Source organism: Drosophila virilis, chromosome 2, assembly GCF_030788295.1.
Source record: "Drosophila virilis strain 15010-1051.87 chromosome 2, Dvir_AGI_RSII-ME, whole genome shotgun sequence".
In the NCBI taxonomy this organism is placed as follows: domain Eukaryota; kingdom Metazoa; phylum Arthropoda; class Insecta; order Diptera; family Drosophilidae; genus Drosophila; species Drosophila virilis.
The window spans coordinates 29,463,748-29,488,721 of NC_091544.1; the positions used below are offsets into that span (position 1 = coordinate 29,463,748).

Here is a 24,974-nt window from a genome sequence, read left to right on the forward strand (position 1 = left end):
TAAATGTAATTTAAAACCACTTGTTCAATGTTATCTGCTCAAAAAATGTCGTGAATATTAATTCATAAGAATTTTGTTCATGCAAATTAAGCGCGCAAAGGTTATATGCTGCATACTAAGCCTAAGCGCATACCTGTTGCGTAACGCAGCTGATTTGTAGCACAAGGCAGCAACAGAACACGACGCAGCATAAAAAAACATACAATATTTCTTTTGCATTTTGTCCTGTTGCAGTCTCCGTTTTCCTTTTTCATTCGTAAACATGTCATTCCTGCGCAAATCCGTTCATCTTTTAACTGCTGCCAGACAAAATGTCAAAACGGTGCGTATTCCAATTGGAATTTATAATACCTTGCGGTTAGTTGTTTTTGTTATTGACTCTTTTTACGTTTGAGCTTAGCTTGGGGCAGCGGGTGCACACCGAGGCTACAGTTCCAGTGGAAAGTCAGTGGACGATCGTTACGCGTTTCCAGGCGCACGTGATGCGCCATTTATTAACAATCTGAAGCTGACACTGCCCGAGGACTATTCGCCCATACCCATCTACCGGGTGTTGGATCGCGATGGTTACATTCTCAATGAACAGGAGGATCCACATCTTAGTCAGGAAGTCGTTGAGAAAATGTTCCGCGACATGCTCCTGCTGTCTACAATGGATAAAATACTGTACGAATCGCAGCGACAGGGACGCATCTCCTTCTACATGACGAACTTTGGTGAGGAGGCATCCCATATTGGCAGCGCCGCTGCCTTGGAGATGCGCGACATCATCTACGGCCAGTATCGGGAGGCGGGTGTCCTGGTCTGGCGCGGTTTTCGCATTGATCAATTCATCGATCAGTGCTATGGCAACGATGATGATCTTGGACGCGGAAAGCAAATGCCCGTGCATTATGGCTCCAAGGAGCTGAACTTTGTGACTATCTCCAGTCCGTTGTGTAAGCCGCAGCTTTTCTTTATCCTCATAAATTAATGCTAATCTTTGCTCATGCACTTGCCACTGTTTAGCCACGCAAATACCGCAGGCAGTGGGCGCCGCCTACGCGTTGAAACGTCAGCCCAACAACGATTCCTGCGTTGTTTGTTACTTTGGTGAGGGCGCTGCTTCCGAGGGTGATGCACATGCTGCATTCAATTTTGCCGCCACGCTAGAGTGTCCAGTCATATTGTTCTGGTGGGTATTACAGTCGCATCTCAGTGAATGTTATGCCTGACAAACTACTCACATTCCCTTGATTGCAGCCGCAACAATGGATTTGCCATATCCACGCCGTCGAACGAACAATACCGGGGCGATGGCATTGCTGGGCGTGGTCCGATGGGCTATGGCATTGCTACCATAAGAGTGGATGGCACCGATGTCTTTGCCGTTTATAATGCGATGAAGCTGGCACGCGAGTACGTGTTGCGAGAGAACAAGCCGATTGTGTTTGAGGCGCTGGCCTATCGTGTGGGTCATCATTCCACGTCGGATGACAGCACAGCTTACCGTTCGGCGGAGGAAATCGAAGTGTGGAACACACTGGAGCACCCCATCTCAAAGCTGAAGAGCTACATGGTGCACAAGGGCTGGTTCAATGAGCAGCAGGAAACGGAATTTGTGAGTGGTGTGCGCAAGCAGGTGCTCAAGCAAATCGCCATCTCCGAGAAGAAATTGAAGCCCAATTGGCGTGAGATGTTCGAGGGTGTGTACGATGTGATGCCCGACCATCTGAAGCAGCAGCAGCGCGAGCTCGAGCAGCACATCGAGGCGCACAAGCAGCACTATCCGCTGAAGAGCTTCAAGCAGTAAAAGCATGGACCAAAAAGCAAACGCTTCAATATACTACAAAACATAACCGGAGAGACTCATTAAAAAGTGCATTTATTAAGCTTAAGCGATCTTTTGTTCAGTTTTAAGGGTTCCAAACCATTTGCGATTTGTTGTTAAATATGTAAACAAAACTGAAAACATGTTTTTTATTAAGAGGCATGCCATGCAAAACCGTTATAATATACATTTTCTGGGCTTTTATAGTCGTACATTTTTCGAAAACACATATTTACTCGAGCTTAGCCTTAAGTACATTTGAAAAATGTTTTTCAAAAATTTATTAGCTTGATTTACATATAAAATACAAATACAATACGCAAAAATAACACAATACATCTGTAATAATAGTTAAGGGTATTCCGGCAAACGTCTAAGCTGAAATTTATTGAACAAAGTTGTGCAGAAATGAACTCAGATCGTTACGTTAAGTTTTTTTTTTTGCGGTATGCAACAATAGCTAAATTTATCAACAAATGTAACAATATTACAAAGGGCGTTTCATAAAATCTATATTGAAGTGTTTAAAATCGATGCAACTTGTAGAAACTATGTCTCAAAAAAAAGATTTTCTAAATTTTTTTATTTATATAATCAATGTCAAGTTTTTAAAAGATAATTTTAAAAGGTGTGTGCGGGCGTTGACTTTAGTTGTTTTCAGCCACATTACATTTATTTTACCACATTTTGAATTTTTAAAACCTATAACAAATTATATATTTCTTCGCAAGTTTAAATTCAAAATATGGCTAATTTGTTGAAGTTTTAGTAAGTACAGCCTAGGCCGGCTAATATTTGACCAAATTTAAAGCTTAACAAAATGTTTAAAAAGTTTGATATTAAACGCTGAAAAATCGATTTACTAATCAGCTGGAAAAGCTGGGCGCTTGCGGGAACACCCTTTTCAATATGCTTTCGACTTAACGCACTATGTGAAGGTGAGGCAGCTAATTAACATACTCCTAACTCAAATTGGACACAACAAGGTTTTTCGCTTAAGCTTGGCTGGAATGCGCGCGTTTGTGTGTGTGTGTGTGGACAGGGATTAGTTGGTACGCAGCTGATAATCGCCGTTTTGGGTGATATAACGGACCCAGGGCAATGCCTGGTAGCCGCTCTTCTCAATGATCTTCAGATAGCGCACCTGTATGCCCGACGTCGTGAAATAGGGTATCTCGAAGCGCACCTGTATCGGTGGCTTGCCTTCGGTGTTGTCCTCGCTCTCCACGCTGGGCAGGCCAAAGTGTGCACGCATTAAATACTCCTTGCCGCCTGGGAACGATTTGATTGTCCATATGATGGCATTTTGCTCCGGAGCATATTTGCAGCTGCCAATGGTTGTTTTGAATTTGGGTGAATCCGCATCTGCGGGCACGGGTATAACAATTTCCACATTATTGGCCGTTGATCTGCGCTTGAATTGAGATTTTGCCTTAATCATGTACTCGACGCGCGAGTGTGCATGCCGCTCAATTACCGATTCAATCCAGATCAGTGGCTTGACCTGTCGTGAAGCCAAGGGATGGGGGACAGCGGTATTACATAAATTATTCTAGATAACATATATGGGATTCACACTCACATGCGTGTTGAGGCGATAGGACATCAGCTCGAATTCGCCATCCGGTGGTATAAACGAGATTGTGCGATCATTTTCGAATCGCGACAGTCGCACACACTGATGAAATTTGACATCCTCCAGCTCCACGGACTTGGATTTGCCACGCCCAGTGCTCTCGAAGAGCACCTTATCGTTGAGGCCCAAACGCAGCTCTGGCATGCCAGACAAATAGACGCGCATTTTAATGGCGCCAACGATTTCGCTGCGCAGCACATTGCCATTGGCATTGGCAAGCAGATTGACCGACTCGATGACATCAAGGAAAACCTCATTTTTGCGATATTTGATGCCCTCTGAGCGCCAGGAGACGGCATTTGTTACAGCTACGGGTATGCGCGGTTGCAGCTCTAATTTGTGACCCTCTTGCGTGATATACTCCTGCAGTATTTTGGAGTCCGTCGTTTGTGGATAGCCAAAGTCAATGAGCTCGTCGAGCAACTCGTATATGATAACGAAATTATCTCGGATGGATTCCTCCTCCAGCTCCTTGAAATACTCCACAAACACCTGTGCGATTTTGTGCAGAAATACAAAGACCAGGGCAATATTCACATTCTTATTACGTGGCGTCGTAGACACAATATACAAATTATTTGTCTTTATATAGGCAAAAGTGGTCTCTGAAGTCTGCAGAATGGGCGTGACGAGACCTTCCTCTTCGCGTTCCATGAGCAGTGGCATGAATTTATCGATTACAGCCATGTCAATGTTGTCGCCGCGATAATTACGGGATATCAACACCTTGCCCTTAACGTCCAGCACAAATATGGCTGATGAAGACATGTTTCCTCTTTTTTCTTTCAGTGGTTTTTTTTTTTGTCAAAAATCTTCCAGCTGCCACTTGTTCTTGTTGCCCCAAAACGATGACTGTCAAACTCTTGTGTTTAGGAGCCTGTGAAGTTGATGAAACCATGTTAAAATTGCTTGATAAACCCTTGCGAACTTATATATTACATTATTACTATAATAACTGAGAAATTGTTGATTAACCGCACAAGTGGAATTAATGTTTAGTCACACGAAAATTACTTACGTCGTCGACTGGATCTTCTTCTTTATCCGCTGATTCGCGTTCACCATTATAACATTTTCCAACACTGTCATTTTAGCAACGAGTACAAAAGTATATAAATGCTGGCATGTACAAGGTTACGCCGGTATCGTTAATCAAAGTTGTAGTTTACCGAATCTACTAAACTATGTAGCCAACTTGACTTTGAATGATACAACAATTTAATATTTCTTCTATATTTAGTACAATAAAAACAGAATGTAAATAGAGCTGAATCATCATAGAATAGATAATCGTATGCAACTGTGACGTCACGGGCAACTGTTGCCACTACTGTCAGTGCCTGGCGAATCTTCTAACACCTATTATTCCTGTGAGTACATATTTCTCTAAGCAAGAGTATCGAAAAAGACGTTCTCTTCGAATGTTAAAAAAAAAATAAACAAAACGGGCAGACATAATTAAATATTTGGAGCATGCAAATGAATCCGAGCATTACAATCGAAAGGAAACGCGTTGATTGCACCGCACTACCAAAGGGCTGGCAGCGCGAGGAAGTGCACAAGAAATCAGGCTGTAACACGGGCGTTGATGTATTCTACTACAGGTAACCAAGCGAATTACTTGGCTGAACTTTAAGCAGGTACACGGTGAAGGTGAAACCTGGAAACTAACGTAAATTGTAATATAAACACACACATACACACAGCGAGTGCACGTGCGATAACGAATACGTTTAACTCACTCTCACTACTTTTTTTGTTATTACATTTACTACACACACAAACACGCACACACACACACACCACACATTACCTACCCTCAACCATACCTGCCCGTTCACCAATTGGATGTGTACAGCCCCACAGGCAAAAGAATTGAAAGCAAGCCGCAATTAGCACGCCAATTAAGCGCCGAAATGTTCGACGTTAGCAATTTTGACTTTCAAACTGGCAAAATGCAAATACAACGGCAAATGCCCTCGCCATCCATATCACTATATCGTTGCAATGCAGCGGGCGCCATTATCAGTAACGCTAGCCTAGGTGGCAACGCTGCCAATGCGCTCAAACGTAAATATAGCCGAGCTCAAGCACAAAGCTTCAGCAACAACAACAGCAGCGGTGGGTTTATTGCAGCATCGATAACGCCAGCAGCATCGATAACAGCGACTTCAGCAACGACGACAACATCTGCAGCTAATCTGCGCCAGCAGCAGCAGCAGCAGCAGCAACAGCAGCAGCAACAACAGCAGCAGCAACAATTTGAATTCAGGTATAGCCAAGTTGATTGTCCTTGGCTGACCGAGCTCTTGCATGCGCCTATCAACCTAATTTTGTTAAACTAACCAATCAAATTCTTAGTACAATCACAGCAATTGGCCAAATTGTAAATAATTGCTATCATTTTCTATTTTCCTTCATAGTTCTTACTCGACAAATATGTTATTGCATGTACTCTCATATTTCTTATGTGTTGTCAAAATTTGTACACGTCTTCCATAACGCTGATATCTAATTGGTAGTCCCATTTTTACAGCCGTGCTCTGCGCACAGATGTCTCCCTGGTACCGCCTATACGACAGACTGCCTCCATATTTAAGCAGCCGGTGACCGTGGTGCGCAATCATGAACCCAGCAAAGTGAAGCACGATGCCAAACACGGTGGCCAGGAGAAGCCAAAGCAGCTGTTTTGGGAAAAGCGTCTGGAGCGTTTGCGTGCCTGCCATGACAATGGCGAGGAACTGGACGACATAACACTGCCAAAAACCATACGCACCGTCGGTCCCAATGTCAATGAACAGACCGTATTGCAGTCGGTGGCCACAGCGCTGCATATGCTCAATGCCGGCGTGCATGGCCAGAGCTCCACAAAGGCGGAACTAACCAAGAATGCGATGGCTTTCATGAATCCTGAACAACCGCTAATGCATGCGGTTATCATCTCCGAAGATGATATACGCAAGCAGGAAGATCGCGTGGGCGTAGCACGACGAAAACTACAAGATGCGCTCAAGACATGAATGCCAATAGCTTGGTCATTCACTTAGATATTCCATTATGGCTTCTATATATTGTATAACTTATTATATTCACTTCCAATTCATGAGGTAAACCAATAGCTTGATTTTCGTTTCCTCTGCAAAAATCAATGTGAAAACTATTTTAATACTTAGCTTAGATTTTTAATAAACATTAATATAGTCAAGCAAAAAACACACATATAAAATGGTGGTTACTGTATATACTATATGCAAGATTGCATCTGTGGGTATATATCATTAAAATAACTGAATAATTCAATCTAGTTACAATTAACGTTAGCAGCGTCAGTTGTACGTTTTATTACGCTTTGGTTGCTGCTTATTTTTCCTTTAAACATACAATTTCATATAGGGTAAATAGTTTTAAAAAACAATGAATAATGGTGGAGGGCGCATTATTAATTTATATAGCTTCAAATCGTATATACATAAATATATATGCGTGCTTTTTTAACGAATTGCTTAAAGACAAATTTCTGCTGTGCCTTCCGATTCGCTCATTTTCGAAATATTTATAAATATACATCGTTGGTTAAAATTATAAATGTACAGAGCTGAAGCTAATCCAAGACCTCCTCCAACTCATCGTCCTCATAGTCGATGCCGTCATAATCCGTTGACGAGCGTGTTAACTGCAAGTGAAAAATGTGCATAAAGCAAAAAATATCAACATAACTTAAAGTTACCTTAAAATTTGTTTGCACCTAAATTTAAATTTGATCTATTTATTTTTCGATTACAGCATTCGCTTTGCAGTCAAGCAAAATATTTAATCTTGAGCTTGCGGCAAAATGATGTTAAGAAAATAGATTTAAAATATCGCAACTGTTGCCTACCTGGGTATAAATGCCACGCCAAGCTGCAAATGCGCCCATCGCCAGCACAGCGCCAACGCCAGCGACAATCTTTGTATTTAGCTCCGTCTCCAAGAATTTGCGCTCCGACGGGGTCATCGTATTGTCTGTGTGGCTGGAGGCTTTGGTTAGTTTGGTGGAACTATAACATTCATTGCGGAATATATCCTTGGTGATGCGATTAATGAAATTGACTAGATTTTGACAGCCTTTTATGTGATTCTGTAGCGGATTATTGGGCAGTGTTATTTTGTAAATAATCGCCAAATAACTGTAGACAATGGCGTCCAATTCGCTGTAGGTGTCACCAAAGAACCAAACCTTGCGTCCCAATTTACGAGAAAGTAAGTTAACACACTTTTTGGCATTAGCTGTCAGCTGGAAACAAGAAATTTATAAATTTAATTAATATATCTGGTTGCCGAAGTATAAATTTTCCTGTAGACATATAATAGGCCGATGCTAGGGACAGTTTTGTCTTCCATATAAGGACTTATGTGAAACCCAAAATTGCTGAGTTTGATGACGAAATCAAAACAAAACATAAAAACGTAGTACACAAGAGTTTTTCGTTTGACAAATTCTTCCAACGTCAGCCTATATAATAAAGGGTTTCTACGCGAAGTATTATCAAGTTAGCTTCCAAACTGTGTACTATGTTTTTATAGATATAAACTTAATGACATTAAATATGTTTGCTTCAATGGGTTTAATGGGTATACACTTACATATTCGGCCTCATGCTTCTCCAGCTTATCGTTAATGTCGAAACCACCCAGCACCTGGACTACATCGGTGGCTTCGCGCTGGTAAGTTGAAGGATAGTAGAAATTAAATGGGAATGGTGTGCGCTTTGCGTACAAGCCACGTGTGGTTGTATCATAGTTGTGGGGTTCACCGTACAGGAAGTAATGGTAGTAGGCATGCAGTTGTGTGAATACCCAGTTCGAGTATGTGGTGGACAAGTGCTTTTGTTTTATATTTAAGTGCGCATCGACCGGATAACCCTGAAATATACAAAAAAAAAGAACATCAAATGAATTTTGCGCTCAATTGGAATAAATGCAGAGATAAGTAAGAGCTGCGGCACGTGCTATAAATAGACAACAGGTTTATTCACCCGGCTATTTCATGCTTTGTTCACCTCTAGATCCAGCACGCGTTTAATTTCCTTATATCCAAGAAATTTATCATTGCCAATCTGTAGATAGGGCAATTTTCCAGCGCCCGAACGCAATGGGTTTGTGTTTGTTTCAATGTCCATGGGGCAGCGGGTGAAGCGCAGCAGACACTGTCAACAATTTCGTCAAATGACAAATATATTAATATATATAAATACCAGTTGATATTGCTGATAGCGAGGAGTTGCTGATTGTGATGCAACTGAACTTACCAAGGCACGCATACATTCGAAATCAATGGACGGCAGTCCCCACTCGCCCTTGTACACATGAAGCTTGGAGCCTAATTGCATTTTGTGCTTCTTTATATTTCTAGTCACTAAATACACTCTTTTGTCGGTCGTTTAGCAATGCACATGCATTTGCATTGTTGAAAAATATTAATCAAAAAATAAATAGATCTGCCTAAATGTGCCGGACGATTTGGAGAGAGACTTTTGATTGACACTCAGTGCGAGTGTGAACGTAGGCAGAAAATTCAAAAATAGCCGAAATTAAAAAATATTATATTCCACAAAAATACCATAGAAAAAGTCGAAATGTCTTGTCACCTACAAAATATGGATTTTATCTAGACATATGGTCACTCTTTAAAATGGTGGCAAGAGTAGCAAAATACATGTAAATAAAAAAAATAAAGAAAACTTATCAGCATGATGGCTCTGGTGGATTATGGCAACAGCTCAAGCTCAGAAAGCGACGAAACAGAAAACAAAGCTCCTGCGCCGATCAGTCTGAAGAGGTAATGTTAATTAGTTTTAATATACTATGTTTCCTTAATTAAAAACCCGCAAGACCGGCGTTACCCGCAGCTGTTTCTTTGCTGGGCTCTAAGATAACAAAACCTGCCGAAGATGAGGAGCAGGAGGACGATTTTGATAATTCTGAGTTACATGGCGGGCGCATACGTAGCTTTAAGCACGAGCGCGGCAATTGGGCAACTTTTGTTTATATGCCCGTTCTGGCTTGTGCCGAGCAGCTGGAGGATTTTCAAATAGAAGCTATAAAGAGGCTTTCCCCGGACCTGGAGCTAAGGGCCAATGAATCACTACATCTGAGTTTGAGCAAAACTGTGGTGCTACAATATCATCAAATTGATGAGTTTCACCGATCGCTGCAGCAGGCGTTGCACAGCTGCGTGGGGTGCGTAGTTTTAATCCCTTAACTATCCTGTTAATGTATATTCCAGTTGTATATTCTCTGAATTTACACAGCTTCAACAGTACGCTGAATTTGGTATGTACCTTACGCTGCAACAGACGGCTAATGATTTATAGACGTATAAAGTATTTTCTCACCTAGCTACGAGTCTACACAAATGAGGAGCGTACGAGAACCTTTCTGGCCGTGCAGCTTGATGCTGCCTATGGGACAAAAATGTCTGCCCTTTTGCGACCCGTTGACTTGGTTATGCGTGACTATCGCCTAGCGCAATTCTATGACAATCCTTCATTTCATGTCAGTCTCCTGTGGTGTGTTGGTGATCAGCAGCTCTTGCTGCAGGATAAGCTGCAGGAGTTGCAGCAACTGCTGGAGGATCATGAGACGCTCAAACTTGCCGTTCGTGAGCTGCGCTGCAAATGCGGCAATAAAGACTTTATTTTTAAGTTAAAATTGTAATAGAAAGCTCAGAAACTGTGTTTAGCTTAATTTAAGCCTTTCTTTTTGTTGCCGTTGCCCTGTTTGGCCTGCTGTGCCTGCTCCTCGAGCAGGCGTTCCTCTTCTAGTTCCAGAAAGCGTTGTCTACGTCGACCCAGCGGCGTTTTAGACCACCATGATTCGAAGGCCTCTTCTTCCTCCCGATAAACGGGATCACGAGCGCTGCAAGGATTAGATAAAGATGAGCACAGCCTGGCTGGATCAACCATCATACCTACCAGAGCACATTGATGATCTCCGCGTTGGTCAACGGTTGTGAACGCAGCTGCAGCTTCCGCTTGCAGGTCATCACCTCGCGTAGGCAAGCATCCACAGCACCTATGGTATATCCATCGGATATTTTGGCCATGGCACTGGTGTCCAAATTGGAGATACCGCCAGAGTATTCGCTGCAAAGCATTGGGATTAAGAACAACCACAAAGTAATATCCAATACTCACTGGAGCAGCGTTTTCCAGGCGTGCGACATAGCGCCATAATCTGGACGTGGAATGTATATAAACCGATTGTACACAGACTGCAGTAGCTTCTGATCCGCCTCCCACGGCAAGTTAGAGGTACCTATAAAGATAACCCTATCCTCCGGAGCAATATTCTTAATCATCTTGGGCAAATCCTTTTTCAAGCGTTTCGGATCGGTTCGATCCGTTTTGGGTATTTTCTTCATAAACGGACGTTCTGCATCGCCCATGTATATAACCGCCGGCTGCAGAAGCCTGGACACTTTAAGGACTAGATGTATAAGCATGATCAATCCAGATTTGCCCGGATATTTGCCAACAATGTTAGCTGGCGTTAGGTCAAACAAAACGGCGCCAACCTCCGTGCAGATGGCATGCAGCAGCGCCTTTTTGCCAGATCCTCGCGGACCGGCCAGCAGTACAGACCGTATAAGTGGCGTACAATTGTGTATGGCCTCCGAGCCAAGCGGCAGGATGCAGTATTCGGTAAGCACCTGGCGTATGTCACCCGGAGAAGGATTTGTACCGTTGCGTGCGGTTAGCGCCTTGTCGCCCAGAAATTGCTTCAATTTGAGCTCAGGATGCTTGCGTATAATGCCATTGGTGACCAGCTCTTCGTACAGCGATTCCGTAGTCCGATCGGGGGTCAGATCCTTTTCCTTCTTCTTTTTGTTCTTCTTGCCGGAACGGCGAGTCTTCTTGTTGCTTTTCTTGACTTTTTTGCCCACCATGGTCTGGAGTAGCTCGAGCTCTTGGCGCATAACATCGTCGACGGCGCGTCGGAATTCCAGCTCCACTTCCTGATACTTTTCGGCATAGATCATGTCCTCGTAGGGCGCCTGGCTGGTCACGCCCGACTCATCCTTGTCACGCCAGGTGTCATTGAAGCTGTGAAAGGACTATTTATTTTTTTGATTGGATTAGAATCTCTTGGGATTGCTTACTATTCAATTTCCGCACGTATATCGGGCAGGCAAACCGATGGAGCCGGTTGAAAGTTCATATCCTCATCCTGATTTTCATTAACATTCAAATCACCGCTGCGCGCCGGCGATTTAGATTTATCCTTGGTTTTGCGCGACTCCTTGGAAGAACGCGCCGAGGAGCGACTGTGCTCGCTCTCTGTACCGGGACGACTGAATATGTGCAGCGAACCGCCCTGATCCTCTGAGGGGAAATCGGGCAGCTTACCCGTCTTGTCATAACAATCCTTTATCCAGGCGCGTATTTCATCGGCAATATCCTCCTTCATGGTGGGGCCATGCTTCAGCCTAATCTCCTCCTGTATGGCCACCTGGCGCGCCTCGAACTGCGCCGCATAGGCTTGTTGTGCAACATACCGGCGTCGCACGTCTGTCGCGTTGTGCCTCTGCACCTTATCGGCACGTTCCTTGAGCACCGACGCCGGTGGCGGAACCATGCCAATCAGTATCATCTCATCCATCTTACGGCGTCGGGTGATGCGACGTGCCGTATGGCCCCGCCACATTTTCTGTATTTTCATGGCTGCCAGTAGGCCGGAGTCGGTACGCTCCTTATCGCTCCGATCCTCCATTTTGCCCTTTTCCTTGCGTATCTCCTTCATAAAGTGCGCACGGAGACGACCCTGACGCGCACGCTCGTGCATCTGCAGCAGTCGTATGGCCTCGATCTCGGTGAGCGGCTCTTCCAGGGCATGCTCCTCCAGCCAGCCCAACTTAATCAGAAGCTCATGCATGGTGCGCTTACGGAACTCCAGCTCCTGTTCACGCTCGCGCAAAAAGTAGCGTGGAATGCGCAGTTCCGTTTCTATGGGCGTAAGACGCAGACGCTCCACCACCTCGTCATTGTAGCTGAACTCCATGAGATCAATGTTAACCAGATCATGTTTCAGTTCAACGACACGGCCCAGGCAAGCGTCCAACAGCTTACGCACCAATTCACGTTTCTGGGGTTGAATCATCTGCGGTGCAAGATATGGGGAATCGGGAAGAAGAACTTCACTTAGATAAATAATTAATTTTCACTTTAATAAAAAATGTTAAAGCTCATCTGAATCAAGGAATAAATAAAAACATATTCCAACTCTTTGTGTAATGTGTTTGGGCGGATTCCCAGGTCCAATAATGACCTACGAATCATCTAAATGGATTCTTTCTTCTCGAGCAATAAGCCCTGATACTTGCATTATCATAGACTTCCTCCAGGCGATTGCTCAGGCATATGTAGCGCAGATAGAACTCATAGAGGCTGGCCTGCAGCAGGGCTTTAGATTCGGCCGCAGCGGCCACGGAGCTGGTAATGACACCGGCAACACCACTTATGGTGGCCACCGTGGTGTCCACATTTTGGTGCTGTCGCTCATAGTCGATAATGGCCAGTTGCTCGCATTCGTGCTGCGCCTGATGCCAGATCTCGTTGAAATAGGTGCTGGACATGGCTAGCTTAATTTTCACAATGTTTGTTATTTATGATTAGTTTTTGCAGGTGCATTGGGCAGCCGGCGCAACCATTGTCATGGCAATAGAGAACCCTACCCTGTAGTTGTTTACATTTGCTTTAGGCAATCATTTTTTGAACAACTACAAAACGTAGCTAATTTTATCTCTTTATGTATATATAAAGTATGTTACATATATTTTTTACATAGTATTTAGCAAAGAATTAAAAATATAATAAATGGATTAGATTATACATAAATAGTTAACAATAGCAATAGGTTTTTTTTTGAAAAGGAATAAGCTCTGGCTCTTATATGTTATCTGGGGAGCAATATTTTAACATGGATTTGGTATGTTTGAATTGGGTGCCGCTTGTGGCTGCCAGCACTTCGTTAATGAAACTCTGGGAATTGTGTATGGTGGTGCCGCCCAGAATCACCCTATAGCCGGCATTATTGAGCTGATGTACTGTGAGGGCTTCCTCGTAGGTGGCGCCACCGATGATAAAGACAACCACCTCTTGTGGTGGCCTTCGGTATGGCACAAGCTCCGAATTGATGGCTGGATAAACTGGTTCCAGCTCGCGGCCTTTGAAGACATCATCCAGTGTTTCCTTCAGAAGCGGCGTGTGCTGTGTGAACACATTCTCCACACCCTTGAGGCCCTTGATCAGAATCCTTGTCAACTTGACGGCATCCGTGATGCGCACCATATTAAATAAATCGCCCTGGCGCACATGCATGCCCGCATACTCAATCAAAGCGGGCACAATTTGTGTGTTACCGCCGCGTGTCTTGATTATCTGCAGGAGACCGGATGTATCGCAATTCGCATGGCGCTCGTAGCGCAATGCATACAGTGCTACCAATTTGATGGCATCATCAACGTTGACGCGCTCGTCGGCTATCAGTTTCTTGATGCGCTGCAGCTGTGCCGAATGCTCCGCCTTGCAGGCAATCTCCTGCTCCAGTTCGGATACTTCGAACAGATTACGCTTATTGGATATGCTGGACAACTCACCCATGACGCACAAATGCTTTTGCACGGTGCCCGACATTTTCTTGAACTGCGGATAGGAATCAATGAAGTTCTTCATATCGGCTATGCTCTCGACTTTCTTGTGATCGTTTGCCTTGCGCTGAAACTCCTCCATTAGCTGTTTAATTGTGGAGCCAATTTCACCATAGTTTGCATACATGTTGCTGCCATAAAACTCATCCTGATCACCGGATAGCACCAGCTCCTTGAACTCTTTGGGCACATTGGGACGCTCAGACAAGTCGACTCGATTGTTGCGTATATTGAGTAGCTCATGCACCATGGCCTGATACGACCACTGATGTAGCAAGGGTGTTACTGGATCATCCCTACGATCCAGCAGCAAGAGCAAAGGTGGCGCAGCACCATCCACATTGCCGCGAAAATCAAATAGCGATGATTCCTTGGTCGTTTGATCGTAGATCAACTTGGCCAGCAGCTGCGCCACCTGCGATCCGGCGCGATAGCGTATGACCGGATTAAGTTTTAGCGATAGCAGCACGGCCGTAATGCCCTGCACGCTGCGAGTCAATGCGTCTGGCAGCCAGTTAAGGTTTGTCATGCAATTCGGCATGTTTATGGAAAATAAATTGGGATTAACGCACAAATAATCCGCATACAATTCTTTCACTTCGCGCACCGACTCTGACTCATCGCACTCAGCAAGGTATTTGATATCAGTGCGTGGTATAATGTTGCTGAAGTCTATATAACAGGATTAATTTACGTTATCAGGCAATCCTTGGCAACTGTTATAGCACACTTACATATAAAATAGGAGCTATATTTCGGATTGCGAAGCTCATTGGCCAGCAGCTGGATGTTTTGCTTTGTGGGGCGTATGAAAACAATGCACTTGAGATACTTCAAACGCTCGTTGGAACGGCCGGAATCCAAGCGTTCGAAGAGATAGACCTCGCGTTGCAACATATCAGATTGGCTAAAGGCCATAGAAATTATGCTTGTCTAAAAAATATTAAAAAGTTGGCAGTGAAAAATTAGTCACATGCAAAATGGGATTCTTATTACCGTCTCCTTGTCTAGCAATATAATTTTCATGCCCGGTCCAGACTCTGTGCACATCTTTTCAATGTACAATTTAATACCACTTATTAAATTCATAATTGAAGCTAGTTTTTTACTAAGCGCATCAAATTGCAAATATTTTATTTGTGTGAACAGCTGTTGACAGCATTGTGTAGAGTTTATATCACACACCTCAGCCAAAGTACTCATTAGTTATCGATACTTATCGAGCGGCGCAAGCGCGCCACGATTCAACTTAAAAGCTCGTTCATTTTACATTACCATCTACAGTCCTGAGAATGTATTTGTTTATTTCTCTTTTTACTTGACAGAAATCACAAAAAGTCTATTAAAGCTACAAGTAATTACAAATATACGCGAAGCCTCCAACATTTACAAACTTAAGTAATACGAATCACGTTTTGTAAGGCAACAATAAACCACCGATTAAAAATGGTCAGTCGCTGAAACTTAAACAACTTAATATAAAACGCAGTGGTTCGATATGCGTCTGTTATGTTATACGGTGTGCGTGTTCACATCCAAGGGTCAGCTTTGTGCAGTGGTTCATTGAGTTATCGCTGGCTTTTCACTCTGCTCTTTCTTCAGCTTTTCCTGCTCCAACTGATAGTTATACGCACGTCCCAATTGTACCAATTGCGTTAGGCCCACAAACAAATTGACGGCAAACAAACTGTAATTTTTCGGTATAATCACCAGCGAATACCGTGACCAGATAATACCCGTCGCAGCCAGTGCAGCGCATCCAGAAACGGAAATGGTGTCCGCAGGACGGGCCAAATCACTTAGTCCAGCGGCGACTAGACCCTATTTTTACGTTGATAGAAAAAAATTAAAACATTAACAAAAGTAAACATATTCATGTTAATTAACATTAAAAGTTGCGATTACAGCGCTAGCTTATGCTATCGTCATTTTGGCGTGTGCAATAAAATAAATATATGTAAATAAATACTTATAAAGCAATAAAAATTTCCACACATACAACCACACACACACACACATAAACACACACTAACAAACCCTGATGTAGACTTATCGCGTGCGCTCTCTAAACGGGCAGCTGTCTAAAACAACACCCAACAAGATTATTCTGCTCGAATAAACAAATAATCATAAAAAGCAATTCGCACACACTCGCAGATATCTGTATTAATGTCATTAGATTTTGTATATCAGCAGCAGACAGAGATAATGAAAATTAGCGAAGGTCACGCAGTCGAAATTATGTAACAGGCTGTCCGTCAGTCTGTCTGATAGGTAACTTACCCATTTGAAAATTGGTGCCCAGAAGAAAATCGTTTTTGGACCTAAAAACGGTTTATGTTAAGCAAATGCGACACGTGGTATATTTCATTTAATTGTTGTTGTTGAATTTAGCCCACCTGCAGGATGCATCCAAAGTGGCCGCATTTTAGCTGGCACAAATTTGTCGCAGACACCAATCAAGCCATTGTAGAGCTTTGTATGGATGCCCTTTCCAGCAGCGGCAGCAGCTGATGAGGGTGGCGGCGGTGCGGGTGCGGGTGGTGGCGGCTGTACGGCGGTCGACGACATTTTGTTTGTGCGAAATCAGCGGCGATTTCAGGCAGAAATATAATTCAGACAACTGCGAGCAGTGACTAGTGTACGGACAGACAGCCTTACCCGTACTAAACTGATTCAGTGGCGGACCTGTGTGAATAACGAAAGCGCGTTGACTTGATTAACATTAGCGTCGGCGCTCTTGCTCTCATTGTGTGCATATGAGAGCGGGTATGAGGGGGCGCGAGAGCTCACACTTATACACACACACTTATACACACACACGCAAAAACAGCTGAGAGCGCTATTACATGAGTTTTTTACTTTCCAAATATTCCAACAGAAACAAAAAGAACAACAAAAACTGGTTTGACGATCCACTTTCAGACTGCTCTATTTTCCCGTAAAACTCTCAACTCAAATGGGAAACGCAACGTCCTTGGCCTTGACAATCGTTTAATGCCAGTGCCAATTTCCGCAGAGCATCGTTGACGGAAGCAGCTAAATACGCACTTAAATGCATTCACAAATACATTTATACAATTCTAAAAATAGACATTCAAATGCAGGTTGTGTCGCTTTTTGCTCTGACTGCATCACGCGACAATCTTATACATATGTATGTATGCATGTGTGTACTTGCTCGCCAAGCACATATCTGTATGTATATGTAGCGCGTTTTAAAATCATGTTAATAAACCACTTCTTTGTAAATGCGCCAACAAATTCAAAGCTACATAAAGCTTTTTTCATTGCACGTGATACTTTTAGAAGCGACTAAAAAATAACCTATATAATGTTTTATTTGATCCATTTGAAAAACTACAATAAATAAAAGTCCACAACAATTCCAGAAGCAAATCAAATCAATTTGTAGACAGCAAATTTAAAACCCAGCTCAAATTGGACTTAAACCCTTGCATGACGAAAAGGTCAAGACACTTAAAAAACACTTTAGTTTATACCAACTTAGAGACTATGAGCTTTAGAAGTCGTGAATCGTCTGAAAAGTCTACCAATTTAATATTGAATGTTTTCAAAAATCTTTAAAGAATTTTCTATAAATTTAATGTGTTTTAAGCGTTAATATTTAAAGATGACATACATTAGCGTTTTGTGACTCACAAATGATTTTAAATGAAGCTACGGAAAGCTTTCGCAAATTGATGAAAAATGAAAAAAACTTGAACTAAAAACTATCGAATAGTACATAACTTCAAGATCAATCGATATTATCTGAGTGTTTTAGAACATTTTTGTGTACCCATCGATAATTGTTTGGTCTAAGCTGGTTAATGGATTAACTACCCAACACTTATCGTGTCGGTAAGGCTCACCCTAATGCTATGTGTGTATGTGTTGCACAGCCTCTATCAAATTGGAATATGTATACACATCGTGTGATTTACATATACAAAGCAAACAATCAACTCTCAGCACAGTGTGGCAAAATTGATGAATTATATATACATTTTGGAGCGCCTATTGCGCATCAACATATACCGTACGTACATATATTTATGCCTGTGCGTATATACACGTGTATGTATGTACACCTTCTGTAACTTGATTAGCTGTTTGCCCCACCTTAAAGCCGCAGACAAATAAACACAAGTGTTTTCTTATTTTCTTTTTAGACTGCACACATCAGGTGAATGTTTAGAATTTTCCTGTAAATGTAAATAAAACTGGAGAATATGTCCGCTTTTTTTTTATCGTTTTTCATGTTAGAAATGTATATGTAATTTCAATTACAAATCAAAGGCGTACATGTCATTAAAATTATTCATTACAAATCAAATAGTTCTACAAATTTTATCATTCCTGTGTAATTTTTTGTTTGTTATTGTTATTTTTGCTTTATTTTTTAGCACATTTGTTGCAGTTGCAATATTTCGTTTGCGCCTTTACAGCCCGTTTGAAGAAGTATATACTAAATATTGAATGACATATGATTTTTAAACTTATTCAATTGAATGAAAACATAAATAATCTAAAAAAGGATTTCGCTATTGCAACATGCATCAGACAAAGTTTAACAAATCATAATTTTTTTCGTTCTTATTTTGTTATATGTTGACATACATAGAGTTATGTATGTTTGAAAACACAAATTATTTAAAAAAAAAAACTGTTTTGCTGCAACGATTTTAGTTCGTGTGTTTGTGTGTGTATGTATAATTGTTATTGTATAATATAACCAAGCTGTCATATAGAATGTGCATAATAATTATCCTTTTTTTTCGCTGTCAGTGTGGCTGTTGTTTTTTTGTTGGTAAATGGGCAGAGTATCGCTCGAAATCGTATTGCTTTATGCTTTCAATCGAGTATACACCAAATCAGAAGTGTGTGTGTGTGTTTGTTTTTTGTGTGTGCATACGGTACTGGTCTCAGCCATTGGTATTAAAAGTTGAACGAGTTCATTGGTAGTTTGTCTGTATTCGGATCAAAGTTGTATTCTGTGCCATCAGAAGTCGGTGCCAGGTTAGATTGTTCGCCCTGCAAATGCCAAGTGGGGAGGGGGTTAATATTTTGCTGAAGCAGCTACAAGTTAAATGTCCTACCTCTGTAAAGTATTTCTCAATAATTTCGTATGCCAGCTTGTAGATCTCAATATTCTCATGGTTTTGCAGACGTTCAATTTTGGCGAGTCCTTCGCATTCCTCAATCAAATTGGCAACCTCCTCCACATGTGATGCAGCCACTTTGAGCATATTGTTGAGACCATCCAGCACAACCTGCAAAAATCAACATTAGTGAATATTAGATGCCAGTTGTATTATTTATGATTTCAGCTTACATTGATCACTTGTGTGTCCTGGCACGAGAGCAGATCGCAGAATGGCGGTATAACACCCTCCTTGATTAATGTAAACACTTGCTCGGGTCTGCCGCTAATGGTTAGATTACTTATGGCCCAAGCTGCCTCTTTCTGTGTCTGGAATTCGCCCTTGCTTAGGTTGTCAATGATTTTCGGCAGCAGGCCAACATTGATGACAGCCTGCACCTGGGATTCGTTGCCGGCGGTGATGTTCGATAGAAACCAGACAGCTTCCTTGCGTATCTTTTCCTTCGGATGCGACAGCAGCGCTGGGAAATACGATAGTGCATCGTAATTGAGTACCACTTGTGTCTGCTCATCCGATCCGGTAACAATGTTGCCCACAGCACGCAATGCTGCCGTCTGTACCTTAACCTCGCTGTTGCCCAGCAGCGGTATCAGCTTGGGGACCACACCGCTATCGATAACCATTTGGATTTGTTCGTTGCCGCCATCGGTCAAATAACTGATGGCCCAAACCGTATCGACCAAGATGTTTGTGTCAGTGTGATGGATCAGCACATTGAGTGCAGGCAGGATTTCATGTATTGTGGCAGCTGGTGGCGGCGGATCCTTGTTTCTGCACAAATTCACAATCACCCAGGTGACATTACGTAAGAAAGATATGGGTATATCGGGCTTAATGAACGACAGCAGCGGCTGCACAACGCCAAGCTTAATAACGAAATCACGCAACAAGGGTCCATCGCCAATGATATTGCCCAGCGCCCATACGGCTTGTTCGCAGACATTCGGAGCGGGTGAGTTCAGTAATTGAAGGAAGAGCGGCACAGCACCTGCAGCAACCACCTGCAAAAAAACATATATATTGACAAATATTATAGATGCGGGTTTTCAACTGCTGACAAATCTGATAATTCATTTTGTTTTCTAATAGCTATATCAGCAATATGTATTACATATATAAATGTATCAGTATATATGTAAATGTAAATACAAATGTTTGTATTTCTTAAGCACAGAACCTGTGAAATATTCGATGCCCTCTCTATTTGTTTATACCGTATATACAGATATTATAGAATAGTATTCAGGGCAGATTTATTTGCCAAGCTAAATTAATGAAATTTGTATAGGAAATATCTTTCTTGTGATGTAAATCAAGCTTGATAATTCAAAGATCATCTAGGTATGAGCCAACATCTACTTTATCATGTATGGCTTTTTTAGGTACAAACGAAACCAATAAATTTATGTATTTTATATTGTATATAAAATATACCTAAATTACGCACAATCTGCTAAATTCTGTAATATTACGTTGAAGGTTATCGACAACTCACCTGATTGGTTTGATCGGAAGTCCCTGATGCAATGTTGGTCAATGCCCATGCGGCCTCAAACTGGAGCATTGTGTGATTATGTTGCTTCAGGCATTCAACCAGAATGGGCAATATATCGCTGTTGATCAGATCATTGATGGGTGGATTTTTGTCCGATGATAGCAATTTGCGTGCCGCTTGAACGGCGGCCAACTGTTGATCCGGTTTCGATGGATCAGCGGCGGCCTGAGCAAGTTTCTTGAGATTTATCGAGTTGGGCAATTGCTCATCCTCATCTGTGTTGGAGTCCAGGTTGGGCACATTGCGACGCTTCAGAATCGTTTCGTCGCGCTTATTTTTGCGCAATTCCACGGTAACTTCATTGCGGCGACGACGCATCTCCTGTTAATTAGTAATTAATTAATTGTAATTAATTAATGCAAACCAATAGAGAAGCGCAACATACATCTTGATCCTTTCCTTTGTTTTTAAAGTTTTGCAAGCGATTTTGATCCAGCGATGTCATTTTCACTGTTTATGTGTGTATATGTGTATATATGCGACTTCCAACAACTTGCAATCTAAATCGAAATGCCTTTCCTGTTAATTTTCTAAATAAGTTCGTGGCTTTTATATTTTATTCGTTGTCCACTTCTGCTTCAGTTATTTCAATTACACGCGCAACGAAAATTTAACCACATAGAAACGCACATACACACAGACAAATACCGACACAATCATAAGGCCAGAGCACGGGCATGGCAGAGAGTAGCGTAGACAGACGTCCGTTCGTTCGTTCCGACAAAATCGACATCGAGAGAACCAACACAGTTGCATGGCAGAGCAGCACGGGCAGCACGATGACAATGACAGTGGCAAAAGAGAAGAAAGAGGAGGAGGGCAAAGCCACCAGGCGAAGAGGAAAAAGAAATAAAAAGAAATGGCGTTTAAAAACGTTGCCAATTTACAGCCAGGTGTACGAATCACCATTGTAAAATAGAGTTGTCGAAATATTCACTTACATTTTCAACTTGTGTTCTCCGTAATTATCGCTGGACTGACACCGTACAGGCCTATGATATAGTGATTAAACCTTTTCTTTTTTTTTTGATATAAAAATTGCAATTCGTGACAGCGACGTGACTAAAGTTGGCTGCGCTTCAAATTGACAGGGCTGTCAACTTACAGCTACATAGCTGCAAAAAAATGTATCGTTATTGTAACATCACTATTAGGTATGTGCAATATATTTTTTGTAATATTTTGGCCATCAAATCTATCGATTGATATGATTTAGGCGTGCAAAAACTAAACCATTTCTGTATATATGCACATATTAATTATATTCGCTGCATGTTGTTCGATGTGCATGCAATTTCTTAAACGCTATCAGATGACGCCGATGCGATAATGACTGAAAATACGGAGAGCGCCAGCACGCTGGAGCAGCAGCCACAACAATCAACGCCCGCAGGAGATGTACCACTGTCCGTCATGGTGAAACGTGAGAAGATTGATGCAGAGATCGAGGCGAAACTTGTCGCAATAAATGCGAATGTCAAAACTGAAAGTACCACGCCCCCAACGGCATCGGGCACCGACAGCGACGCGAGCAACAGCAACGACTCATCGCAAGACGATAAAAAGCAAATAGCGCCAGTGAAATCCTCCAATGAAATACTCGCCGAGCTATTTAGCGTGTTCAATGCGGCACCGCCCGTGGAGCTGCTGGACGACAAAAATCTGTTGAAGAAACACAAGAAATCAAAAAAAGAGAAGAAGAAAAAGTCGCGCAGCAAGCCGACCAGATCCGATGGGGAATGTAGCGATACAGATGTGGCGCCCGCTGAGGAAAAGTCTAAGCACAAGCACAAGCGGAAGAAGCACAAGCACAAACATAAGGACAGCAAAGACAAGCTCAAGGATAAAGATCGCGAAAAGTCTAAGGAAAGGACGAGCTCGGTTACAGTCAAGGCGGAGGAACGGACGGAAAATCGCAAAAGACACGCGCCAGTGGATGAGGAAAAGGCGCCTGTGCCGGCCAAGAAGGAAACAGTAGTAGAGCACGAACAAAGTGACGAACGGGAGAGGGAACGAGCACGTGAGCGGGAGCGTGATCGGGAGAGGGAGCGAGATCGCGAACGTGAGCGTGAACGTGGTCACAATAGCTTCTATAACGGTTACCACGAGGACAAACATGCGCGTTCCAAGGCGAACAACAACAACAACAACAGGTCCTCAAAGATAAAGATGGAACGGCGTGAGTCCGACGAATTGTCGTTGTCCGATGAGGAGACATATCTGCGGGAGAAGGCAAACGAACGACGTAGTTTCTACGGCGCCGCCAAGCTGGAACCCAGCGATAATAAGCGCCACAGTGTCAATACTCGTCACCAGAGCGGCAGGCAGCGAACGCGTTCCCGTTCTCGTTCCCGAGATTTGGGAATAGATAAAAAGCGTTTGCTGGAGATCGCTCGTCGCAATGCAATCAGCATGTTTAAGCGTGGCAACATGGCCGGAGTGGCCGAGATGACGCCAGAGGTAAAGGATAAGGTGCTGCTCAAGATGCGCTACGGTGGACGCACCGTGCAGGATCTAACAGATTTCTGCAAGAAGATCTCCAACGGCGAAATGTTGTCCGATTTTAGTTCCGACGAAGATTCGGATGTGGATAAGAACGGCAATGCCAAGGCCTTTCATCATCCGTTTCAGCTAAAGGAGCGCGAGCCCATTGTCATGCATATACGCAACTCCACTCCAATAGTGCCGTCCACGCGTCGCGATGAGCAGACCAAGGCTATTACCATGCAATTTCCAGTCTCCTCCGGTCAGGTGCATCGCATGTCCGAGGTGTGGGTGCCTGTAGAGCCAAAGGACTCACTGGCACCGCTGCCTACCCTGCCGCCGGCCAAACAGGCCACTAACATTTTCAAAGATGTGCAGCGCAATGTCTTTGCCAAGACTATACCGCATCAGGAGCAGCAGGAGCCCGCCTTCAAGTCTGCAACTAATCAGCCGGATGTCGTCGCCGGCGCAGTCGAGACCAATAGCCTACAGAGCAGCGCAATGCTGACATTGGCCGTGCCGCAGCCCGTGCCTGCTCCAGCATCTGCTCCTGTTCCGCCGGCAGTTGTCCAGAAGCCGCCGCCGGCTCTCAGAGCGCCAACACCTTTTGTGCCCGAAGTACCCATACCATCCACAGCACTAGCCGCGCCGAGTACTTCCATATTTCCGCAGGCCACGGCGCCAAGCATGGATGTGTCCAGCATTATTACACAGCGTTTGAGTGCCATACGACGCCTGCAGGTAAGCAGCTGGTAACTTAAATCCAATAAAAAGATCTTACTACTAATATGTTAAACGTTCAACAGGATAATCCTGCCGATTCTGAGGCTCTGAAAATGATGTTCAATGCGCAGCGGGACATGTCTTCGTGGGCGTCTTCAAAATTTTTGCCCGGCCAGTTTACGGGCAGCACTGGTGCTCAGGTGATGAAGGTACATGAGCTGAATAGCGGGCCGCAGCTGTGGGCGCGCCGAGATCAGCTTACTTCAAACAAGCCCGTTACGGGCGGCATGGGCATGGCTCTATTGCAGAAAATGGGCTGGAAGCCGGGCGAGGGCTTGGGACGCAGCAAGACCGGCTCACTGCAGCCACTGCAGTTGACGGTTAAGCTGGACAAGCGTGGCCTAATCTCCCGCGAAGATCTTAAACAGCCACCGGCTCGCGCCCAGGCCCCACGTGCACCCAAAAACACAAGTGCTACAAATATCGCACAGGCTGCGCTCACCGCCCACGACAAGCATCCGGTTTGTGTGCTCAACGAACTGACATCGAAAAACAAATGGACGCCACCGCAATATACGCTAAGGGACGATTCAGGTCCCTCGCACAGCCGCATGTTTCGCTTCTCCGTGGAGATAAATGGACAGACATATACGCCCGCCCAGGGCTGCAACAGCAAAAAGGAAGCCAAACTGAATGCGGCCAAGTTGTGTTTACGAGCTTTGGGTATTTTGCCGCCCAGTTAGTAGGAAATCTTTGATCTGCTGGCGGCATTCTTAATTTCTGCCTATTGTAAGTGTTTAGTTAGAAAAAAAAAAAATATATATATTGTTTGGTCAAGTAACAGCAGAGATAACACCGACGGCTGCGGACATCATCCAACAGCAGAAAATAACAATCATAATTACAGCCTA

The 24,974-nt window shown here is 43.4% G+C and overlaps 10 protein-coding genes and 1 long non-coding RNA gene across 18 annotated transcripts; 5 read left to right on the forward strand and 6 right to left on the reverse strand.

Annotated features, from left to right (window-relative positions):
* The first annotated feature begins 142 nt into the window (after nucleotides 1-142).
* BckdhA (Branched chain keto acid dehydrogenase E1 subunit alpha) lies at nucleotides 143-2,359 on the forward strand. The gene is made up of 4 exons (XM_002056324.4): nucleotides 143-322; nucleotides 401-938; nucleotides 1,009-1,174; nucleotides 1,243-2,359. The coding sequence occupies exons 1-4, from the start codon at nucleotides 263-265 to the stop codon at nucleotides 1,790-1,792; spliced, it is 1,314 nt and encodes a 437-aa protein (XP_002056360.1). The 5' UTR covers nucleotides 143-262; the 3' UTR covers nucleotides 1,793-2,359.
* Nucleotides 2,190-4,563, reverse strand: AP-1mu (adaptor protein complex 1, mu subunit). Of its 2 annotated transcripts, none has more exons than XM_015170362.3 (3): nucleotides 4,465-4,563; nucleotides 3,393-4,323; nucleotides 2,190-3,314 (listed from the first exon to the last, which is right to left on the reverse strand). In XM_015170362.3, exons 2-3 carry the CDS (start codon nucleotides 4,212-4,214, stop codon nucleotides 2,856-2,858), a joined length of 1,281 nt encoding a protein of 426 aa, XP_015025848.1. In that variant the 5' UTR covers nucleotides 4,215-4,323; nucleotides 4,465-4,563; the 3' UTR covers nucleotides 2,190-2,855. The 2 variants fall into 2 exon arrangements, with proteins under 2 accessions (XP_015025848.1, XP_002056361.1); XM_002056325.4 differs by having other exon boundaries at nucleotides 4,386-4,471.
* A 244-nt stretch (nucleotides 4,564-4,807) lies between these two features.
* On the forward strand, nucleotides 4,808-6,663 carry MBD-like (methyl-CpG-binding domain protein 2). 3 transcript variants are annotated; one of them, XM_015170632.3, is made up of 3 exons: nucleotides 4,808-5,030; nucleotides 5,643-5,735; nucleotides 5,969-6,663. In XM_015170632.3, the coding sequence occupies exons 1-3, from the start codon at nucleotides 4,920-4,922 to the stop codon at nucleotides 6,464-6,466; spliced, it is 702 nt and encodes a 233-aa protein (XP_015026118.1). In that variant the 5' UTR covers nucleotides 4,808-4,919; the 3' UTR covers nucleotides 6,467-6,663. The 3 variants fall into 3 exon arrangements, with proteins under 3 accessions (XP_015026118.1, XP_002056362.1, XP_015026119.1); XM_002056326.4 differs by having other exon boundaries at nucleotides 4,810-5,050; nucleotides 5,305-5,718; nucleotides 5,983-6,663; XM_015170633.3 differs by lacking the exon at nucleotides 5,643-5,735 and having other exon boundaries at nucleotides 4,814-5,050; nucleotides 5,983-6,663.
* Nucleotides 6,664-6,865: 202 nt separating this feature from the next.
* LOC6633005 (metaxin-1 homolog) lies at nucleotides 6,866-8,970 on the reverse strand. Of its 2 annotated transcripts, XR_004303243.2 has the most exons (6): nucleotides 8,735-8,970; nucleotides 8,486-8,632; nucleotides 8,070-8,348; nucleotides 7,324-7,719; nucleotides 7,174-7,267; nucleotides 6,866-7,119 (listed from the first exon to the last, which is right to left on the reverse strand). XR_004303243.2 is itself a non-coding variant. In XM_002056327.4 (5 exons), the coding sequence occupies exons 1-5, from the start codon at nucleotides 8,813-8,815 to the stop codon at nucleotides 7,048-7,050; spliced, it is 975 nt and encodes a 324-aa protein (XP_002056363.1). In that variant the 5' UTR covers nucleotides 8,816-8,970; the 3' UTR covers nucleotides 6,866-7,047. The 2 variants fall into 2 exon arrangements, 1 of the variants encoding a protein (XP_002056363.1); XM_002056327.4 differs by lacking the exon at nucleotides 7,174-7,267.
* A 76-nt stretch (nucleotides 8,971-9,046) lies between these two features.
* Nucleotides 9,047-10,172, forward strand: LOC6633006 (U6 snRNA phosphodiesterase 1). 3 transcript variants are annotated; one of them, XM_070206896.1, is made up of 4 exons: nucleotides 9,047-9,264; nucleotides 9,318-9,665; nucleotides 9,737-9,758; nucleotides 9,810-9,935. In XM_070206896.1, the coding sequence occupies exons 1-4, from the start codon at nucleotides 9,176-9,178 to the stop codon at nucleotides 9,822-9,824; spliced, it is 474 nt and encodes a 157-aa protein (XP_070062997.1). In that variant the 5' UTR covers nucleotides 9,047-9,175; the 3' UTR covers nucleotides 9,825-9,935. The 3 variants fall into 3 exon arrangements, with proteins under 3 accessions (XP_070062997.1, XP_002056364.2, XP_015026120.1); XM_002056328.4 differs by having other exon boundaries at nucleotides 9,051-9,264; nucleotides 9,825-10,172; XM_015170634.3 differs by having other exon boundaries at nucleotides 9,055-9,264; nucleotides 9,335-9,665; nucleotides 9,825-10,172.
* Nucleotides 10,169-13,170, reverse strand: LOC6632760 (IQ and AAA domain-containing protein 1-like). The gene is made up of 5 exons (XM_002056329.3): nucleotides 12,808-13,170; nucleotides 11,587-12,584; nucleotides 10,622-11,530; nucleotides 10,400-10,570; nucleotides 10,169-10,343 (listed from the first exon to the last, which is right to left on the reverse strand). Exons 1-5 carry the CDS (start codon nucleotides 13,057-13,059, stop codon nucleotides 10,169-10,171), a joined length of 2,505 nt encoding a protein of 834 aa, XP_002056365.1. The 5' UTR covers nucleotides 13,060-13,170.
* A 61-nt stretch (nucleotides 13,171-13,231) lies between these two features.
* On the reverse strand, nucleotides 13,232-15,303 carry Vps45 (vacuolar protein sorting 45). The gene is made up of 3 exons (XM_002056330.4): nucleotides 15,130-15,303; nucleotides 14,868-15,066; nucleotides 13,232-14,805 (listed from the first exon to the last, which is right to left on the reverse strand). The coding sequence occupies exons 1-3, from the start codon at nucleotides 15,220-15,222 to the stop codon at nucleotides 13,373-13,375; spliced, it is 1,725 nt and encodes a 574-aa protein (XP_002056366.3). The 5' UTR covers nucleotides 15,223-15,303; the 3' UTR covers nucleotides 13,232-13,372.
* Nucleotides 15,304-15,397: 94 nt separating this feature from the next.
* LOC6632762 (mitochondrial pyruvate carrier 2) lies at nucleotides 15,398-16,805 on the reverse strand. Its single transcript, XM_002056331.4, has 3 exons — nucleotides 16,533-16,805; nucleotides 16,417-16,457; nucleotides 15,398-15,954 (listed from the first exon to the last, which is right to left on the reverse strand). The coding sequence occupies exons 1-3, from the start codon at nucleotides 16,702-16,704 to the stop codon at nucleotides 15,694-15,696; spliced, it is 474 nt and encodes a 157-aa protein (XP_002056367.1). The 5' UTR covers nucleotides 16,705-16,805; the 3' UTR covers nucleotides 15,398-15,693.
* Nucleotides 16,806-17,725: 920 nt separating this feature from the next.
* LOC138910894 (uncharacterized) lies at nucleotides 17,726-18,838 on the forward strand. The gene is made up of 2 exons (XR_011416072.1): nucleotides 17,726-18,175; nucleotides 18,309-18,838. It is a non-coding gene; the product is annotated as an uncharacterized lncRNA (long non-coding RNA).
* A 37-nt stretch (nucleotides 18,839-18,875) lies between these two features.
* On the reverse strand, nucleotides 18,876-21,935 carry Kap-alpha3 (karyopherin alpha3). Of its 2 annotated transcripts, none has more exons than XM_002056332.4 (6): nucleotides 21,798-21,935; nucleotides 21,242-21,429; nucleotides 20,797-21,177; nucleotides 19,472-20,302; nucleotides 19,236-19,409; nucleotides 18,876-19,170 (listed from the first exon to the last, which is right to left on the reverse strand). In XM_002056332.4, exons 2-6 carry the CDS (start codon nucleotides 21,299-21,301, stop codon nucleotides 19,075-19,077), a joined length of 1,542 nt encoding a protein of 513 aa, XP_002056368.1. In that variant the 5' UTR covers nucleotides 21,302-21,429; nucleotides 21,798-21,935; the 3' UTR covers nucleotides 18,876-19,074. The 2 variants fall into 2 exon arrangements, with proteins under 2 accessions (XP_002056368.1, XP_032289429.1); XM_032433538.2 differs by having other exon boundaries at nucleotides 21,242-21,432; nucleotides 21,798-21,932.
* Nucleotides 21,892-24,883, forward strand: Son (Son RNA binding protein). The gene is made up of 3 exons (XM_002056333.4): nucleotides 21,892-22,010; nucleotides 22,169-24,081; nucleotides 24,147-24,883. The coding sequence occupies exons 2-3, from the start codon at nucleotides 22,186-22,188 to the stop codon at nucleotides 24,804-24,806; spliced, it is 2,556 nt and encodes an 851-aa protein (XP_002056369.1). The 5' UTR covers nucleotides 21,892-22,010; nucleotides 22,169-22,185; the 3' UTR covers nucleotides 24,807-24,883.
* The last annotated feature ends 91 nt before the right edge of the window (nucleotides 24,884-24,974 follow it).

What these genes read in the sequence shown, in the direction of transcription:
- BckdhA (XM_002056324.4), top strand. Translation starts at nt 263, where the DNA reads ATGTCATTCCTGCGCAAATCCGTTCATCTTTTAACTGCTGCCAGACAA. An exon ending in GACTATCTCCAGTCCGTTGT is followed by an intron (nt 939 to 1,008) that starts GTAAGCCGCAGC and finishes GCCACTGTTTAG; the next exon opens with CCACGCAAATACCGCAGGCA. An exon ending in TGTCCAGTCATATTGTTCTG is followed by an intron (nt 1,175 to 1,242) that starts GTGGGTATTACA and finishes CCTTGATTGCAG; the next exon opens with CCGCAACAATGGATTTGCCA.
- AP-1mu (XM_015170362.3), bottom strand. Translation starts at nt 4,214, where the DNA reads ATGTCTTCATCAGCCATATTTGTGCTGGACGTTAAGGGCAAGGTGTTG. An exon ending in CCTATCGCCTCAACACGCAT is followed by an intron (nt 3,315 to 3,392) that starts GTGAGTGTGAAT and finishes GCTTCACGACAG; the next exon opens with GTCAAGCCACTGATCTGGAT.
- MBD-like (XM_002056326.4), top strand. Translation starts at nt 4,920, where the DNA reads ATGCAAATGAATCCGAGCATTACAATCGAAAGGAAACGCGTTGATTGC. An exon ending in GTTGATGTATTCTACTACAG is followed by an intron (nt 5,051 to 5,304) that starts GTAACCAAGCGA and finishes GGATGTGTACAG; the next exon opens with CCCCACAGGCAAAAGAATTG. An exon ending in CAGCAACAATTTGAATTCAG is followed by an intron (nt 5,719 to 5,982) that starts GTATAGCCAAGT and finishes CCATTTTTACAG; the next exon opens with CCGTGCTCTGCGCACAGATG.
- LOC6633005 (XM_002056327.4), bottom strand. Translation starts at nt 8,815, where the DNA reads ATGCAATTAGGCTCCAAGCTTCATGTGTACAAGGGCGAGTGGGGACTG. An exon ending in TCGAATGTATGCGTGCCTTG is followed by an intron (nt 8,633 to 8,734) that starts GTAAGTTCAGTT and finishes AATTGTTGACAG; the next exon opens with TGTCTGCTGCGCTTCACCCG. An exon ending in AGAAGCATGAGGCCGAATAT is followed by an intron (nt 7,720 to 8,069) that starts GTAAGTGTATAC and finishes TCTTGTTTCCAG; the next exon opens with CTGACAGCTAATGCCAAAAA.
- LOC6633006 (XM_002056328.4), top strand. Translation starts at nt 9,176, where the DNA reads ATGATGGCTCTGGTGGATTATGGCAACAGCTCAAGCTCAGAAAGCGAC. An exon ending in GCGTTGCACAGCTGCGTGGG is followed by an intron (nt 9,666 to 9,736) that starts GTGCGTAGTTTT and finishes GAATTTACACAG; the next exon opens with CTTCAACAGTACGCTGAATT. An exon ending in TCAACAGTACGCTGAATTTG is followed by an intron (nt 9,759 to 9,824) that starts GTATGTACCTTA and finishes TTTCTCACCTAG; the next exon opens with CTACGAGTCTACACAAATGA.
- LOC6632760 (XM_002056329.3), bottom strand. Translation starts at nt 13,059, where the DNA reads ATGTCCAGCACCTATTTCAACGAGATCTGGCATCAGGCGCAGCACGAA. An exon ending in TGGAGGAAGTCTATGATAAT is followed by an intron (nt 12,585 to 12,807) that starts GCAAGTATCAGG and finishes CTTGCACCGCAG; the next exon opens with ATGATTCAACCCCAGAAACG. An exon ending in GCCTGGAAAACGCTGCTCCA is followed by an intron (nt 10,571 to 10,621) that starts GTGAGTATTGGA and finishes AATGCTTTGCAG; the next exon opens with CGAATACTCTGGCGGTATCT.
- Vps45 (XM_002056330.4), bottom strand. Translation starts at nt 15,222, where the DNA reads ATGAATTTAATAAGTGGTATTAAATTGTACATTGAAAAGATGTGCACA. An exon ending in TATTGCTAGACAAGGAGACG is followed by an intron (nt 15,067 to 15,129) that starts GTAATAAGAATC and finishes AATATTTTTTAG; the next exon opens with ACAAGCATAATTTCTATGGC. An exon ending in ATATAGCTCCTATTTTATAT is followed by an intron (nt 14,806 to 14,867) that starts GTAAGTGTGCTA and finishes CCTGTTATATAG; the next exon opens with ACTTCAGCAACATTATACCA.
- LOC6632762 (XM_002056331.4), bottom strand. Translation starts at nt 16,704, where the DNA reads ATGTCGTCGACCGCCGTACAGCCGCCACCACCCGCACCCGCACCGCCG. An exon ending in ACTTTGGATGCATCCTGCAG is followed by an intron (nt 16,458 to 16,532) that starts GTGGGCTAAATT and finishes AACCGTTTTTAG; the next exon opens with GTCCAAAAACGATTTTCTTC. An exon ending in GGGCACCAATTTTCAAATGG is followed by an intron (nt 15,955 to 16,416) that starts GTAAGTTACCTA and finishes ACGTAAAAATAG; the next exon opens with GGTCTAGTCGCCGCTGGACT.
- Kap-alpha3 (XM_002056332.4), bottom strand. Translation starts at nt 21,301, where the DNA reads ATGACATCGCTGGATCAAAATCGCTTGCAAAACTTTAAAAACAAAGGA. An exon ending in CTTCCGATCAAACCAATCAG is followed by an intron (nt 20,303 to 20,796) that starts GTGAGTTGTCGA and finishes GTTTTTTTGCAG; the next exon opens with GTGGTTGCTGCAGGTGCTGT. An exon ending in TTGAGAAATACTTTACAGAG is followed by an intron (nt 19,171 to 19,235) that starts GTAGGACATTTA and finishes TGGCATTTGCAG; the next exon opens with GGCGAACAATCTAACCTGGC.
- Son (XM_002056333.4), top strand. Translation starts at nt 22,186, where the DNA reads ATGACTGAAAATACGGAGAGCGCCAGCACGCTGGAGCAGCAGCCACAA. An exon ending in GTGCCATACGACGCCTGCAG is followed by an intron (nt 24,082 to 24,146) that starts GTAAGCAGCTGG and finishes AACGTTCAACAG; the next exon opens with GATAATCCTGCCGATTCTGA.